The sequence below is a fragment of the Parasteatoda tepidariorum genome, chromosome 7, assembly GCF_043381705.1.
Source record: "Parasteatoda tepidariorum isolate YZ-2023 chromosome 7, CAS_Ptep_4.0, whole genome shotgun sequence".
Taxonomy (NCBI): domain Eukaryota; kingdom Metazoa; phylum Arthropoda; class Arachnida; order Araneae; family Theridiidae; genus Parasteatoda; species Parasteatoda tepidariorum.
The window spans coordinates 24,467,866-24,482,814 of NC_092210.1; the positions used below are offsets into that span (position 1 = coordinate 24,467,866).

The following is a 14,949-nucleotide window of genomic DNA, read 5'->3' on the forward strand; positions in this document are numbered from 1 at the left end:
TATACTAAATGGGACTGATGAATATGATATGATATATATTCATCTCTTCTTTCATTTTGATTTGTGTCTTTGCCCGTGTGTACACAAATTAGTATATATATTAATTGAGTGGAGCTAGTAATTGGTGAAGAACGCAGCAATAGCCAGAAAGACTGCTTCCGCTATTACTTTTATATATTAATGACAATTAAAACATTTCTTTCTATTTATAGATCTACGCTTTCCTAAGGTTTTGAAAAAAAATATTATTATCATGCTTTTTATGTCTGGCTTAGTTTTCCTTATAAAACTAAATTTAACGATTCGTTATAAAGTCTAATGTCATAATTTATATCGGATATTAATATAAGCAACTAATCAGTTTCTTTTTGTTTCATAAGTTATAGATCATCAATCTAAAGGAATTTTGTTTTTTTAATGGTGATGAAAAAAACATGCTTAATTAGCGCGTAAAATTGTGTTACTTTTAAAATTCTTGGAGAAACAGAATTTTTAAAATAATTTAATTGCGAGAATGAAAAATAAATACATTAAATATATTCAAAACAAGATTAAAAATCTTAATAGACGACAAAATTTCGCTGAGAGCTTCAAAAACTACGATGGATTTTAAGTTTAAAAAATTATTAAATGAAAAAGAAATCCGAAAAAAGTTCCTTTTTTTTCTGATATAACTGAATGAATAAAGTCAAAATGTAATGTTGAAATTCCATACAAGACACAAAAAAAGCAATAAAAAGTTTCCTTTTTTTTTTTCTTACGCATTCACAAACGTGGCAAGCTTATTTAGAAGGTGTTTATTTTTTCCTTTACATCTCATTTAGATTTTATATGCTTTCATAAGTTTTTATGAGTATTTCAGAAATCCTGACTTACAGACATTAATGTTTTTTTATGCATTTCATGGGAAATAGATTAAAAATTATGAACGCAACTCAAACTCATTATGAACTTAATATTTATGCCATAAGAATTAACTTAATGTCTTTATGAGTTGGTTATAGGATCAAACTCTGAATTTTAAAAAAAAGTATTATTTCAATGTAAAAAAATTAAAAATATGCGTACAATTATAAAAAAAGGCTACGGAAGATAATGCTGTTACAACACCGGGGGAAAAAACATGGTAAAAACTATCAGAATACAGTAAAATTCTCGTATTTTTGACTAAATGGGAACGCTTAAAAGCACAGCATTTATTTACCGAAACACTTTGGTAATGACTTTTGGTAAAATTAACAAATATAGTTTCATTACCATGCTGCTTAGTAGTAAATGTGGTAAAATTTGGTAATTTTATTGTGATACCTTAGAGCAGTGTTTCCCAAACTTATGACTTTTGTGTACCCTTTATAAATTCTTCGTAACGCTGTGTAACTTAATAAAAAAATTAATGTAGATTTTACTATAAAAAAATTGCACAAAAGTTAAAAATTACAACTGGCTTTTGACAATACTAATTATTAATTGTTAACTCGGCGAAAAATAGCCAATTGAAAAATACTTAATTGTAAATTTTCAAGGAGAGCTTTGTTTTTAAATAAAATTTTTTTAAAATGTTCTTTTGTTGTAAGATATTCGCATAAGAACGTGTACCCCCGCTAAACTGTTCCCGTACCCCTGGGGGTACGCGTACCACACTTTGGGAAACACTGCCTTAGAGCATGGCATAAGGAAACCATATATTCAGTTAAATTTACTTCTCAGTTTTAAATTTTTACTAAATATGTGTTAATAAGAAATATAATTTTGAAAGCGAGAATTTTCAATAAACCGGACGAAAGAAGAAATTACCAAATGAATGGTTTAAATACCATATATTTTGGTTTTAACTCCAAAATCATGTTTTCTTCTAACCAGGAATGACAAATTGGTATAGACCAGAAATAAAAACACCAGCTCAAACAATTCTGATATAAACCAAAATTGGTATAAACCAGAAATTGGGTTTATACAATTCTCACCATGTAACTCATTAATATTGCATTATTATTACATAAAATTAATAAAACAAATTCATAACTTTCTACAATGAAAGCTTTATTTTTTTATGAAAGAAATATTATTGTCACCTTGCAAATAGTTCAGCAGCATTCGCGAAACATTCTTGCAGACCTGGTAGAAATAGTTTTCTTAAAAAAACTCAACTTATTTTATGTTATTAAATTTTATTTTACTTATTTTATTACTAGGTGCTTTGGAAGGTCAGAGAAAATCTCCATCATGGTCATTGTGGGACCCTTACTCGTTTAAAATTTGAACAATATAGTTTTGTTGCTATATTTTTTTTAATTTTTTTTTTAATTTTATTCATCGTTTTAATCTATATTCTATTCTTGTGAAAAGAATGTTCTTGTATTATCACTGTCCACCTCGGACAGAAAAAAGATTCTCCTCATTTCACGTAAACTAATATAGATAATCCTAGATAATATAGATATTTTCTTCTATTTACAGATTCATTGATTTAAATATCTTTCTTTAAGTTTTTAAATTAAAAAATATTTTTAGAACTTTGTTAGAAATCTATAATTTTCATGGTTGTTTTGCTTGGATGTTTTTCAAAGTCATTATTAATTTTTAAAAAAAATTGTGTACTCGTTGCTCTTTCTTAATTCATAATTTTACGGATCCTTAATACACAATTTTAGAATTATTAGGAGAAATAAAGGTAATGGAGAATAAAACCAATACATCTCAATGGATCTCAAATTTGTATTTAATAGAAAAGGGAAGAACACCATGAAATTTTAAAGGGTGTTTATATAGGTTATTTACTGGAAAACAAAAACTCATTTTAATAGCAGGATAAAATTGAAAGGCGGGAAAATGTTTACCCTTCGTAGAAAAATGAAAAAAGTTTCTGATAAATATTATTCCGTCATCTTTAATGTAATTGACATTAATATATCAATCATGGTTTGTCAGGGATATTTTTTCCTTCACGTGAATATTTCACGACCCCAAATAAATAAAATTTAAAGCATCAAAATTAAATAATATTGTTAAGATAAGATCTGTAATCCTAACATGCATGCATCGTTTCCACATTAGAATAACCTATTCAAGCTCACAAACATGTAATTTTAAAGTTTAAAAGTTTCAAATAAAATAAATTAAAAATTTATGGGATAATATTTCTATTGCAATTTTTTAAGTTAAATTATAGTAATTAACGTAAATTTGAAAAAATACCTAACACACTCTTAGTCAGACTTAACATTTACGCACACTATTTTATCACAGAAAGTATGAAAACGCATAAACATTTCTATGTTTTAAATATTAATTAATTTTACTTACCCACAACTGCAACTGATGCGAAGCAAGAATCACCACCTCCTTCATTCTCAACACTGACCACATATTTACCACTATCGTCTGCGGTCACTTCGTTAACTGTAACTACGGACATTTCTCTTCCATCTAATATAGATAAGCGCCCGTTACTCGTGAGAATTCGTCCCTAATAAGAAAAAAAGAAAAAGAGAGAAAATCACTCAGTAAAAAGCAGGGAATTTCGTCTCGGATTTTTCCCTTTGTTAAATTCCCTCATACATATCGTTTGCTTTTCCGGATTACATTCTGCGGGTCATAAATTCTGCTGCTTTAAAAATGTCGTCTGTTTACGCCCAATGAGTAAATACAAACGATTCACATGTTTTCAGCTTCTAGTTGTTGTAATATTCAGACATCGAAGATGAAGCATTGCAAAATATTCTTGTTGAAAAGTTGTTTACATGAATAATAAAAAGATTGCGAAAACTTTATTGAGGAAAATAAAGAATGCACTTAAAATTATGAGTAAATGGTGGAATTGATTATAAAAATTATATATTAAAATTAAATAAATCTTGTGTTTTGTTTACTTGTATTTTACCCCCATCCCCTATCTGTGGAACTCTGAAAAGCATTTTTTTATTAATGAAATACATATATAGTTTAAACTATGAATTTTAAGCTGGGTAAAATGTTAAATATTAAAGGAATTCGCTTAGTGGCTTTGCGTGCTCAATTTTTGTAATTTAATTTATCATTCGTATATCGGGAAAATTTCCCAATACCCCTTTTATAATTTTGTAACTCAAAGTAAAGCAATATTTTTTATTGCTTTTTATTCTGCACTTTCAATTAACAATTATAGTTTATTCTTAAAAATTGAAATTATAATTATTATATTATATCATAATTTTTTAAAAAAATTTATTAAAATTGTCCAATTTTTTACTTTATATTAATTTTTCATTTTTGCATTCCTTTAAAAAGAAAATAATATTTTATTAATAATTACAATATACACTTATAAAACTATGCGTTAATTTGCAACATATTAATTTCAGCAATTTGTATTCGTAGTTATGTAAATCTAAAAAAAATTTCAAAAGTATCGACCCTACAAGTAAAAAGTGAAACATGCTGCAAATATCATATTTCTTTTTAACCCTCATTCTGGGCTCAGTACCTTAAGTACATCATGATAATTGTAAAAAAATATATCTGGAACCTGTCTAAATTGACCACCCTCGGGACCAAGTCAAATGGTCACTATATAGAGGTGGTCACTTTATGAAGAGTCTTTAAAAAGGACTCTTTAAATAAAACTTGCAGAAAATGGTCACCTTACTCAGATTCTCACTTTACCCAGGTGGTCACTTTTACAGGTTCCACATCTTTATCTTCTAGTGAAAAAAAAATCCTTATGCGTTTACATAACGTATAAAAACCAAAAATTCATACACCTTAAGAAAATAATAATTAAAGTTCTGTTTTCGTTGCATGTACCGTTGACGTTTGTATATATATATATATATATATATATATATATATACTAATTTTATTAATAAAGTAATTAATTTCACTTAAATTTTAGTGAAAAGTTGTAACATTATAANTATATATATATATATATATCCCTGCCCTATATAGCCCTGTGATTAGTTGATATTGTCAAGAATCAATATTCGAGTTAACGAGTCTGAATCTAGATTTAATTCTTTTCAGTTTTTTGCCTTTTAAAAAACATAAAAAGATTTTTAAGGAAATAAGACTTATCCGGGAATACCACATTTTATGGCTAGATGCCTGATTACTTTTTGTTTTTAATTTGAACTACATTAATTGAACACCAATGAATCAATTTTAACAAAGAATGCATTCTATTTTTCCAAACTTTTTGTTACGTATGCATACTCGATAATAAATAAAAAAAAATATCTAAATAATCATACAACAGCTCGAAAGTAATCAAGCATAGAAAAGAATCAGCAAGATTTGAAACATTTCTCAATTTTTACGCCACTTAACTTACATACTTAACAATGTATTTACCTTTCATGTATTTACCTTTGCTAACTAGTAAAAATAACATCAACACTACCTTATTTAGAACATATTAGTGTCCAAAACAGTATAAATGTGATCCTTTTAGAAAAAAACTAAAGCTTTAAATTAAAATATTTTGAAGATTTTTATAGTATTCTTTTTTTGACTGATACAGTTTCAAATAATATCTGAAACGCAGAATGCTTTTATCAATAACCACAATTTTATTTTTTTAACAGGCTAATAAATGCCTAATGTTTCATATTTGTTTTTTTAAAAAAAATTAAAAAAAAAACCTTCCGAAAGATCCTTTAATATAAGAATAAATTGGATCAAAGTAATTAGGAATAAATTTCATAATAAATAACTAGTGATAATTCGGATCAAAAGTTTAAAAAAAACTTCGTTTTTTAAAAACAGAAAATTCTTCAAAAAATTCCTAGCTTTTATTTCAATAGCTTTAATTGCGCTTCCTTGCAATACCATCTCATTAACTTTATTGCACACACGTATTATTTTCTCGGTTTTTCGTGGAAAAACTTTAAAATTTCGTAAAATATCCCTAATTTTCCCTCTTTCCGAAACACAGCTGTATAAATATCAAAATAAAGACATCTTTCCCCTGAGTGTTTTCAGTCCAGTTAGACATTCTGAAAAGAACCACATTATAAGATACATGAGAAAGGGCTAGACTTTCATTTTTCACATTTTTATTCAGTAATGTAAGTTCCAGTTTCACCCTAATTAATAAAAATTAATTTTGTTATTATTATACTTATTTAGTTATATTTCGAAAAACAAACTTGTATTTATTTAGTGTACAAAAACGTGTAAGATATCATATTTTAGCACTTTTTTGTAACCAAAACTAAAACTTTTATCACGTTTTAATATTTTTTTTACTCGTTTGTTTTATAAATTTAATTTCATGCATTGAATAATTATTGTTTATCTGCAGCTTTTAATATTAACCCTTAGCAGTCTAAAAATATTTCACCAACCCAAACATAATTAGAATAATTAATTATAGTATTAATTATAAATTAATAATTAATTATAAATTAATAATTAATTATAATTAAACTAATTTTAAATACGGCAATAATGAAACAACTATAAATTATTGATTTTCGTTTGCTATATACGCAACTTTTGAAGCAGTATGCAAAAGTGCCATGCAGCTTGTATTGCGGCATTGGTCTGTTAGGGGTTAAACTAGATCGTCCAGTTAACTGAAGATTCGAACATACTACTAAAAGTTAGAAGTTGGCTGTTCGATGCTAGTGGTTGAAAAAACAACCAGCTAGCTGGCATGTATAAGTTAAGGCACTTTTCAAGTCATCTAAATAGCTTTAGAACTAAGACGAGTTTCAAAATAGCCATTGAAAGATAAAGCCCTAAAAACAGACTACAGCCATGGGTTCATGCTTGTGTTCAACTACGAAAGTTTGTAATTTTGAACCTGACTCAGAAAACGAGATGAATTCTCAATAATGATATGGACAAATTCGTCTTCCTGATAAGTGTTTCGATAGAAACTATTTCGCATTTGTGCATATGGACAAAAAAAATTAATGATATTGATAAAACTCTTAAAGTATAGTGTGCATATCACCGTAAATTTTTTGCGACATCAATGAGGAGTACTGGAAATATTTCATGTGTAGATTCGAAATGGTATGCGAATCAACAAGTCATCTTCAGCTTTCGAAAATTTTTCGTGTTTGACCTGTTGAATCTATAATGTTTTTAATTGAAATCTTAATCTATAAAAGGACTTTTGCTGTCAACATGTAACGCACATTGGAATGATGGCCATGCAAGAACAAGAATTGTGACTTTTTTGTGCTATTTCCTTTGTAATAATTTTTTTAAGATCCATGCACTATTCGTCGCACGCTGATGAAATCCGGAATCAGCAGAAAGTATTTCCTCGATTCTGAAAGACATTTCATTAAAACAACCGTTATATACTATGGAATTAACTGCAAAAAATTTAAATAAAATTAAGTTAATTCAGTTCGCTTTCGCCTAAAAGTAACAACACGGTAAAATTTCCAAAATAATTTTTCTTTTTTTTCCACACATAATTTGATGGTAAACACGGATTAAAATAGTGTTCTAAATGTGAAATTCGCATTAATTTTTTTTTTACATTTTGCCTTGATATACACTGTTATATTGTTTTATAGCTAAAAATAGTTACACAATAATTTATTAAACTGTTATTTTACCATATTCAAACAAAACAGTCAAATAACCATAAATAAGATGGTGTTCAAACTGTTAACTGTAAGAAGAAAAGCTTATTAACTGCATTCGCTTAATACGGATTAACCAGAATTTTACCGCACCGATAAGACCCGCCTAATGAAGCCACTTAGTTCCTTACAGCTGGGTACATATTATAGCCGAGATAGCTTACCTGTCATCATGACTGAACGAGCGGGGGTTCGAGTCCTAGCATTGACATTACACTATATCCCCAATTCCCTTTAACATGTGAAGAGCTTCAAGTGTTCATCACTCTCCCATTTGAGACTCTGGACTGTTAGAATACAATACTCACGCATACATGGTAGCACTATATAACTGCTTAACACAAAAAAGTCTAGCATTTCCCATCTCTTACGATATGTTAAGCAACTCGATTTACTAATTTCTCTAAATAAACTAATTTAATTCTTACGGTTTTGAAACCATGTTAGTTGAAAATGGTTAAAGTACCGTATAGTTTTGAATTCATGTTTTTTTTTAATCATACTAGTTGTAAACGGTATCGAAACCGTAAAACTTATTCTTAACCTAAACCTTACGATTAATTGGATAGACAAACCGCTGCCGGTTATTTTAGCGTAATTTTAGAATGAAATTTTTACGGTTTTAAAACCATGCTAGTTGAAAATGGTTAAAGTACGGTATAGTTTTGAATTCATGGTTTTTTTAATCATACTAGTTGTAAACGGTATCGAAACCGTAAAACTTATTCTTTACCGTAAACCTTACGATTAATTAGGTAGACAAACTGCTGCCGGTTATTTTAGCCTAATTTTAGAATGAAAATTCTAATAGTGTGAGCTAGGGAGGAAAATAGCTTTAGCAAATTTTATATAGCGTTTTCTTATAAGAGCGTTTTTCTAACTGGCATACTCGATAACTTTTTATTTTTATGCGATTCTCTTCAATTTTTCGCAAAATTTCTAAAACTGATATCGTTTTCTTTGTGCTTATAATGTTTTCTATTGCATGCATAATATTGGTTAATTGAAGTTAAACCCTATCTCAAGCCTTCATTGAAAACAGAACGAAAAAAAAATCGTATGTGTAAAAGAAACTACATCCGTGGTATTGAAGGATACAGATGAAATTGTTGTTGTTGTTCATTTACGTCACACTAGAGCTGCACAATGGGCTATTGGCGACGGTCTGGGAAACATCCCTGAGGATGATCCGAAGACATGCCATCAGAATTTTGATCCTCTGCAGAGGGGATGGCACCCCTGCTTCGGTAGCCCAACGACCTGCACGCGAAGTCGAGCACTTTACGGTAGCACAGTTTAACGAGGACCAATACCGCACACCCTCGGTCCCTACGCAGACTGATCCAAGTGGGTCACCCACCCGCACACTGACCGCAGCCAGTGATGCTTGACTTCGGTGATCTACTGGGAACCGTGTCTTAACGATCAGTCCACTGCGGGACAGATGAAATTGATGAATCGCGTCAGCTGTTTTCAGATTTTTAATTTATAACATGTTACATCATCTATATTAAGACTTTTTGTTTTAGAAAACAACTGTGCTTTTTTTATTAGCGTTTCTTCGCGTTTTCTTTTTAATATTATTAAAGTGAATCTTGCTAATTTATCTTGAAATCAATTTTTGTACTTTTTTTCTTTTCATCACAATTATAAACATTTTTTCATTTATTGGTTTGCATCACCTATTTTCAAGATGCGAACATTTCAATTCTAGCAACAATTTTAGCTTGGCTCCAGTTGGACTTTATATGGGTCCTATCTGAACATGCACAGATGGACCAATATTGGGATATCTGGATATTTCAATATTGGTCCTATATAGGACCAATATGGGGTCTGTATTAGCTGAATATAAAATATCGGGTGAATCTGACAATTCTATATAGGGCCAATAGTGGTTATGAAGTAGCTGTAAAATATCGGGTGAATTGGACAATTCTATGTATGGCCAATATCGAAGATATAACAGCCCTTTGAACCCTATTGATCCAAGATTCGTGAATATTGGTCCAATGAGGGCCCAAGTTATTTTGTTGCTAGGGAAATTATGTAGATTTAAATGTATTCTATTTTTTGGTTGATTTACAATTTTTTTGCTTCTCCTTTTGACAATTTTTTTTCAATAAAATTGCTTTTTATTTTATCGGTTATTTATAATTATCGGTTAAAAGAGACTCACATCATAATATTATGATGTATTTCATAAAAATGTCAATTCTTTTATAAATTCATATAAATTTTATAAATTTGACTGCCATTCAATTGTGCATGCCTGCAATCCTCCTCTTTTCTATGTCTGTGATGTATTTTGGTGCTTTTTTGAAAATCCAAGATATGAAGAGCTCTTAAAATAGAGATTAGAAAAAAACCCGTTAACATCCCTTCTACGGAGAAAAAGAAGAGGTTGCAACTCGTATCAATAAATAAGACGTGCTGATAACACTTCACTAAAAAGCCGTCAGAGGTCGTTAAAAGCGTTTCACTTTTATTCTTTCTTTTTTTTTGTGTTCATTTTTATTTTTCGGCCAAATGTTTCTGAAGTACTACGGATGGCTAACGTCGCACATTTCACGCGTTTATTTATTACATCTACTGAGAATTTTTTTCCTTTTCTTTTTAGAACATGTTTTGTTCATTTGTCCCGTTCTGTTCTATTTTGTTAAGAGTACTTCAGCACGGAATCAGAAAAAAATAATCTTTAAACAGTTATTTATTTTTTTTAACAATACTCTTTTATCAAATCAATACTTTAATTAATTTGTAAAATAAATTAACGTAGATTAAATCGGGCTTATAAATCATTTAGTTTTCAGGAGATAATAAAATCCACGAATTAATTAAATCCACGAATAATTTTTAAACTGACAATGCGATTAAATATGTTTTTGAGAATATTACTAATCGCAGGATTCACAACGATAGATATTAATTTTGAATAATACAATATCAAGTACTGTACTATCTGTACATGTAATTGCTGTTTTAGCTGTTTTATATTATTTACTGTCCACTGAATATTACATGTTGCTAAATATTGGACATCAAAAAAAAAAAAAATATGGAAGAATATAAAATTAATTAATCCTCCATTAGGCTACACAATAAAATGCTATTAAATATTACAATATTAATTAATAGAGAAGCTACTTACCCCTTTCATCCAGATAACTTGTGGGGAGGGAGATCCTGTGAAACTGATCGCCAAAGTAACGGACTCCCCCCTCAAGACGGTCACACTCTGGGGTCCTTTCACAATTCTCGCTGGACTTGCTTCGAGCGATAATTCAGCCTGTTGATCTGTCTCCAGGATTTCAGGTGGATGAATCTCCTCACATTTATCAAACACCGCCTCACATTCCTCTTCTATCGAAGGACTGGTATGCCTATGGACAAAGAAAGATTACAATATAAATGCAAAATAGTTTGAATTAATGCTCTAATTTTCTACAAACACTTTTATTGAGCATTTAGATTAACTATTTAGCAAAAAGATTGTCAGTAGCGCCGGCAGAAATTTTCTAAGGGAAAGGCAACTATGAAAAATATTTAAAAATTTGTGCATAAACCAGGGATCAATCCAGAAATTTTTCGTGGGGGGGGTGTCATAGACTAAGATCCCCCCCCAACAAAAAAATTTTTATAAAAAAAATTTTTTTAATATTTTTTTTGATTAAAAAAAACTGGGGCTTTTAATTACATTTTTCTCATTTATTTTTTTCATAATGAACAATAGAACAATACATAAATATGTCAAGTATTCAAAATCGAATTTCGTTTTAATCTTTTGGATTATGATTCTTGAAACAGTGAAGAACATAATTAGATGGGGAAAAAATCAATTTTTCCGACCTACCTAGTGTATATGCCCCCTTAAATAATTTCTAAAATATTTTATTTCTTTTGTAAACTATTAAAAAAACTTTTTTTCTCAATTTTGGGGGGTTGGGGTCATGACTCCTATAACCCCCAGCTGGATCCGCCACTGGCATAAACATATTTTTTTAGTTCTAAATAATAATTTTGTTTGTGCATATTAGATTTTTTTTTTTTTTTTTTGAGAATTGGGAGATCGTAGACTGTTAAAATAAACATTGCATTCTATCATCGTTATTGTATCGTAATATAAGTACTTTGAACTTAAATTTCGTTCAAACATGCCTAAGTACAGGAAAAGGAACCATATTTCTGTTCAACAAAGGTAAAACTTGCTATTCACTTAATCTAATGAGGAGTGTAAAAATATTTGTATGATTATTAAGGCTCAAAGAAAATAAATATTTTTTTATCAGAGTAAATAACTAAATCTTAAATGTATCATGATGTTCCTGTTCGTTGTATTGTATTAAAACAATAATAATAGGAAACTATTAATTTCCTTGCAAAGCTGTCATATTCAAAATTTTTGCACCTAATTATTTATTTTTACACGATGTTCATTTTTTTTAAAAAAGCTAATATTTTAAATGACACTCAAAAATTCAATTAAAATCATTTAGATCAAAATTTAAATCATCATTGAACATTATTTTGAGACCTTTATCAAATTGAAATCGGAATTAAATCTAGTAATCGGGGCAAAAGAAACGTTTCTATAACTGTGTACGTTGTCTATATGATAACAACCGAGTTAAAAAACCAAACCCATTCTAATTAGGAATATACGCCAACTAAATTAAATATTTTAACACTAATAAATCATAATGAAATCTAATTGTCAATCTTCAAACATATAAATATTTTGCGTTTTGTATTTTTTGTAATAATTATTCTGTATTTGTAGACATCGACTAATAAAGTGTAATTCAACACTATCGCTGGGTTGGTCCTGTTTCGTGAAATGAAAAAAAAGAAGTAGGATGACTTTTTATCAATTGCATGAAATCATGACTGCTTTTACACAGCTGAACGTGAACATGTTTTTAATTACGTAAAAATCATAACAATATAATTACTGCTTAAGGTACCCGAATACTTTAAGATTCAAAATTTTGAGATTTTTTATTTAAAAATGTTTTTATTTGGATTTATGTGTATAATATACACTGAAACATGGTATGAATACAAAAAATATAAAGAAAAAAATTATTTTTAGAAAATATGAGAGGAAAACTGATAAAAAAGGACTGAAAGCTGACCTCTTTTCAAAATTACATGGCTTTGATTAAATTTATTATTTTCATTATTTATATATATTTTATAATACTCATAAAAACTCAACTTAGGGAATAGACAGCGTATTAGACATAATAGTAATGCTTAGATACTTTACAGCAAACATCGAAACTTACTTTGCAAGAAAAGGCCGAAAATTACAATTAGCTATTTGAATTTTAGCTGTAAAATATAAAATAATAGTTTAATACACTAGTGCGTAATCCATTCCTTAGACATATATGTAAAAAGCATTCATGAAAAATTTTAAGCAAATCGAACTAAAATATTTCGAGATATTGTCTCTAAAATGGAGGAAAATAAGTGCAAAATTAATTTTGGAAAAAGGACAAAAATGGCACAGTTATTTATGTAACAACCAAAATGAATGATGTTTTTAAAATAGTGTAACTTCTTTTCGATTTGTGTAAAAGCAAATGATTCTCAAACAGTTGTAAGAAATGTTTTCAACATTATTTTATGTCAAAAACAGAAAAAAAAAATTTTAGTCAAAAGTGACTTAAGAAAGGTAGTCGGGTACCTAAAAGTTACTAGTTTTATGAAGTTTTACAGGGAAATTAAATTAGTGTGCTTTATTATTCTATTTATAACCTTTACAACTATTATATAATGTTTCTAAACAAGTGAAGACCAAAAAAAAATAAAGTCTGCTGCATTAAAATAGTAAGTTGCATAATCTATATATATTATATAAGTTGCAAATATATTATGGTTAGTTAAGTAACTAATAAAAAAAAATTCCAATAATTACCAAATTCCCCTTGACAGTTTGTTGACCAATGCAGCCTCAGAAGTTATTCTTCCCTTGGAGTATTTTGAAAGATCCTGATTGGAATTTACGATTTCCTCGTTATCTTCCCGCATCTCATTGTCTTCTTCATTGTCCTCAGCACTCTAATCGAAAATAAAATCAATCAGTGATAAAAAAATATCTGTTTTTATGCTCATCAAATAAACATCTCAATACTGCTGCGACTCACTTGTGAGTCATTGCCTGCAAGCGGCAACAATCAAAATAAATTGCCGCCAAGAAAAACGCAATTCTGTTCCCCGCGCGGTGCCGTTCCGCTTAATTCAAGATCTCCTCTAATAAAAAGAAAACCATCCACGTACTCCCTGCTGGGTAGAATTATTTACTTTATAAGGCCACTTCAAATTACCACAACAGGACTATAAATTGAAAGGGATTAAAAAAAGAATTATAGGTCAAAAGTGTGTGTTTTAATGAAAACGGTTTTAAGGGCTACTCAAGTATATCTTTAAAATCAAGTTATTATACAGTGTAAATTCTTTGCTGTAAACTTGTACTTAATGCAATCTGTAAAATTTGGAAAGTCATTTAAATCTAAATATGTTTAATTGGTGTAAATGCAGCAGTAATATGTAACAGTAATATTTTTGAGAAAATATTAGTCAACCATTTTATTTCATTTTGTTTTTTTAAAACTTTATAAAAGGAATCTGCCATCACATTTACTGTAAGTAACATGGAAGTTATCCCTAATGTCATAATCTAACTCTACGTATTTGAGCTTGTACATAGCTAACTTTCTCGCACAGAATGATCACATGAGAAAATAGTTTAGTTAGTTTCTCTATAACTAGATAAATATTAACAGATCTCAAAGAAAAAAAAATTTTCGTTTAAAAAAATTATTCATAATTTCTTAAACCTCAAGTTATTCAAAATCTATTTCTTCATTTTCTTTATTATTAAGTTATTGTATATCCATTGTATTAAGGTATTTTATATCTATTGTATTAAGTTATCATATGTTGTATCTATTGTATTAAGCTCTAGTGTAAGTGTTGAATATTCGAAAACCTATTCACTTTAATGTTTTTTTAATAAGTTTAGAGCCTAAAACATAAGTTTTCAGGTGTTTTGAAAAGTTACTTCACGTGTTATTTTCTTTTATTTCTAACATAAATATAAACTTTAGTAACAAATGTCACAACAATTTCTATTATCATTAAGATTAAATTTTTGACAATGTCAAAAACTAATACTGGCAACATTTTAAAATAAGTCACCATAATGAAAGTTTTTATCGTAGTCTTTACAAAAATAATGGAAAACTGAAATTTAGCAATGAATTTAAAAATATTCTGGAAAAAATTTAATCTTTTACAAAAAAAAAACATGTGTAATGTTTGAAATATTTTATCTTTTTCCCTATGTTTCAAATAAAAT

General features: G+C 28.6%; 1 protein-coding gene across 4 annotated transcripts in view; it reads right to left on the reverse strand.

The window, feature by feature from the left end:
- LOC107439674 (uncharacterized) overlaps positions 1-14,949 on the reverse strand; it is an 88,879-nt gene that overhangs the window by 34,195 nt on the left and 39,735 nt on the right. For all 4 annotated transcript variants that reach the window (XM_043041242.2, XM_043041241.2, XM_071183190.1 and 1 more), the window contains 3 exons: positions 13,507-13,649; positions 10,735-10,966; positions 3,304-3,466 (listed from right to left, as the gene is read on the reverse strand). In XM_043041242.2, coding sequence (XP_042897176.1) covers positions 3,304-3,466; positions 10,735-10,966; positions 13,507-13,649 — 538 coding nt within the window. The remainder of the gene's footprint in view (positions 1-3,303; positions 3,467-10,734; positions 10,967-13,506; positions 13,650-14,949) is intronic.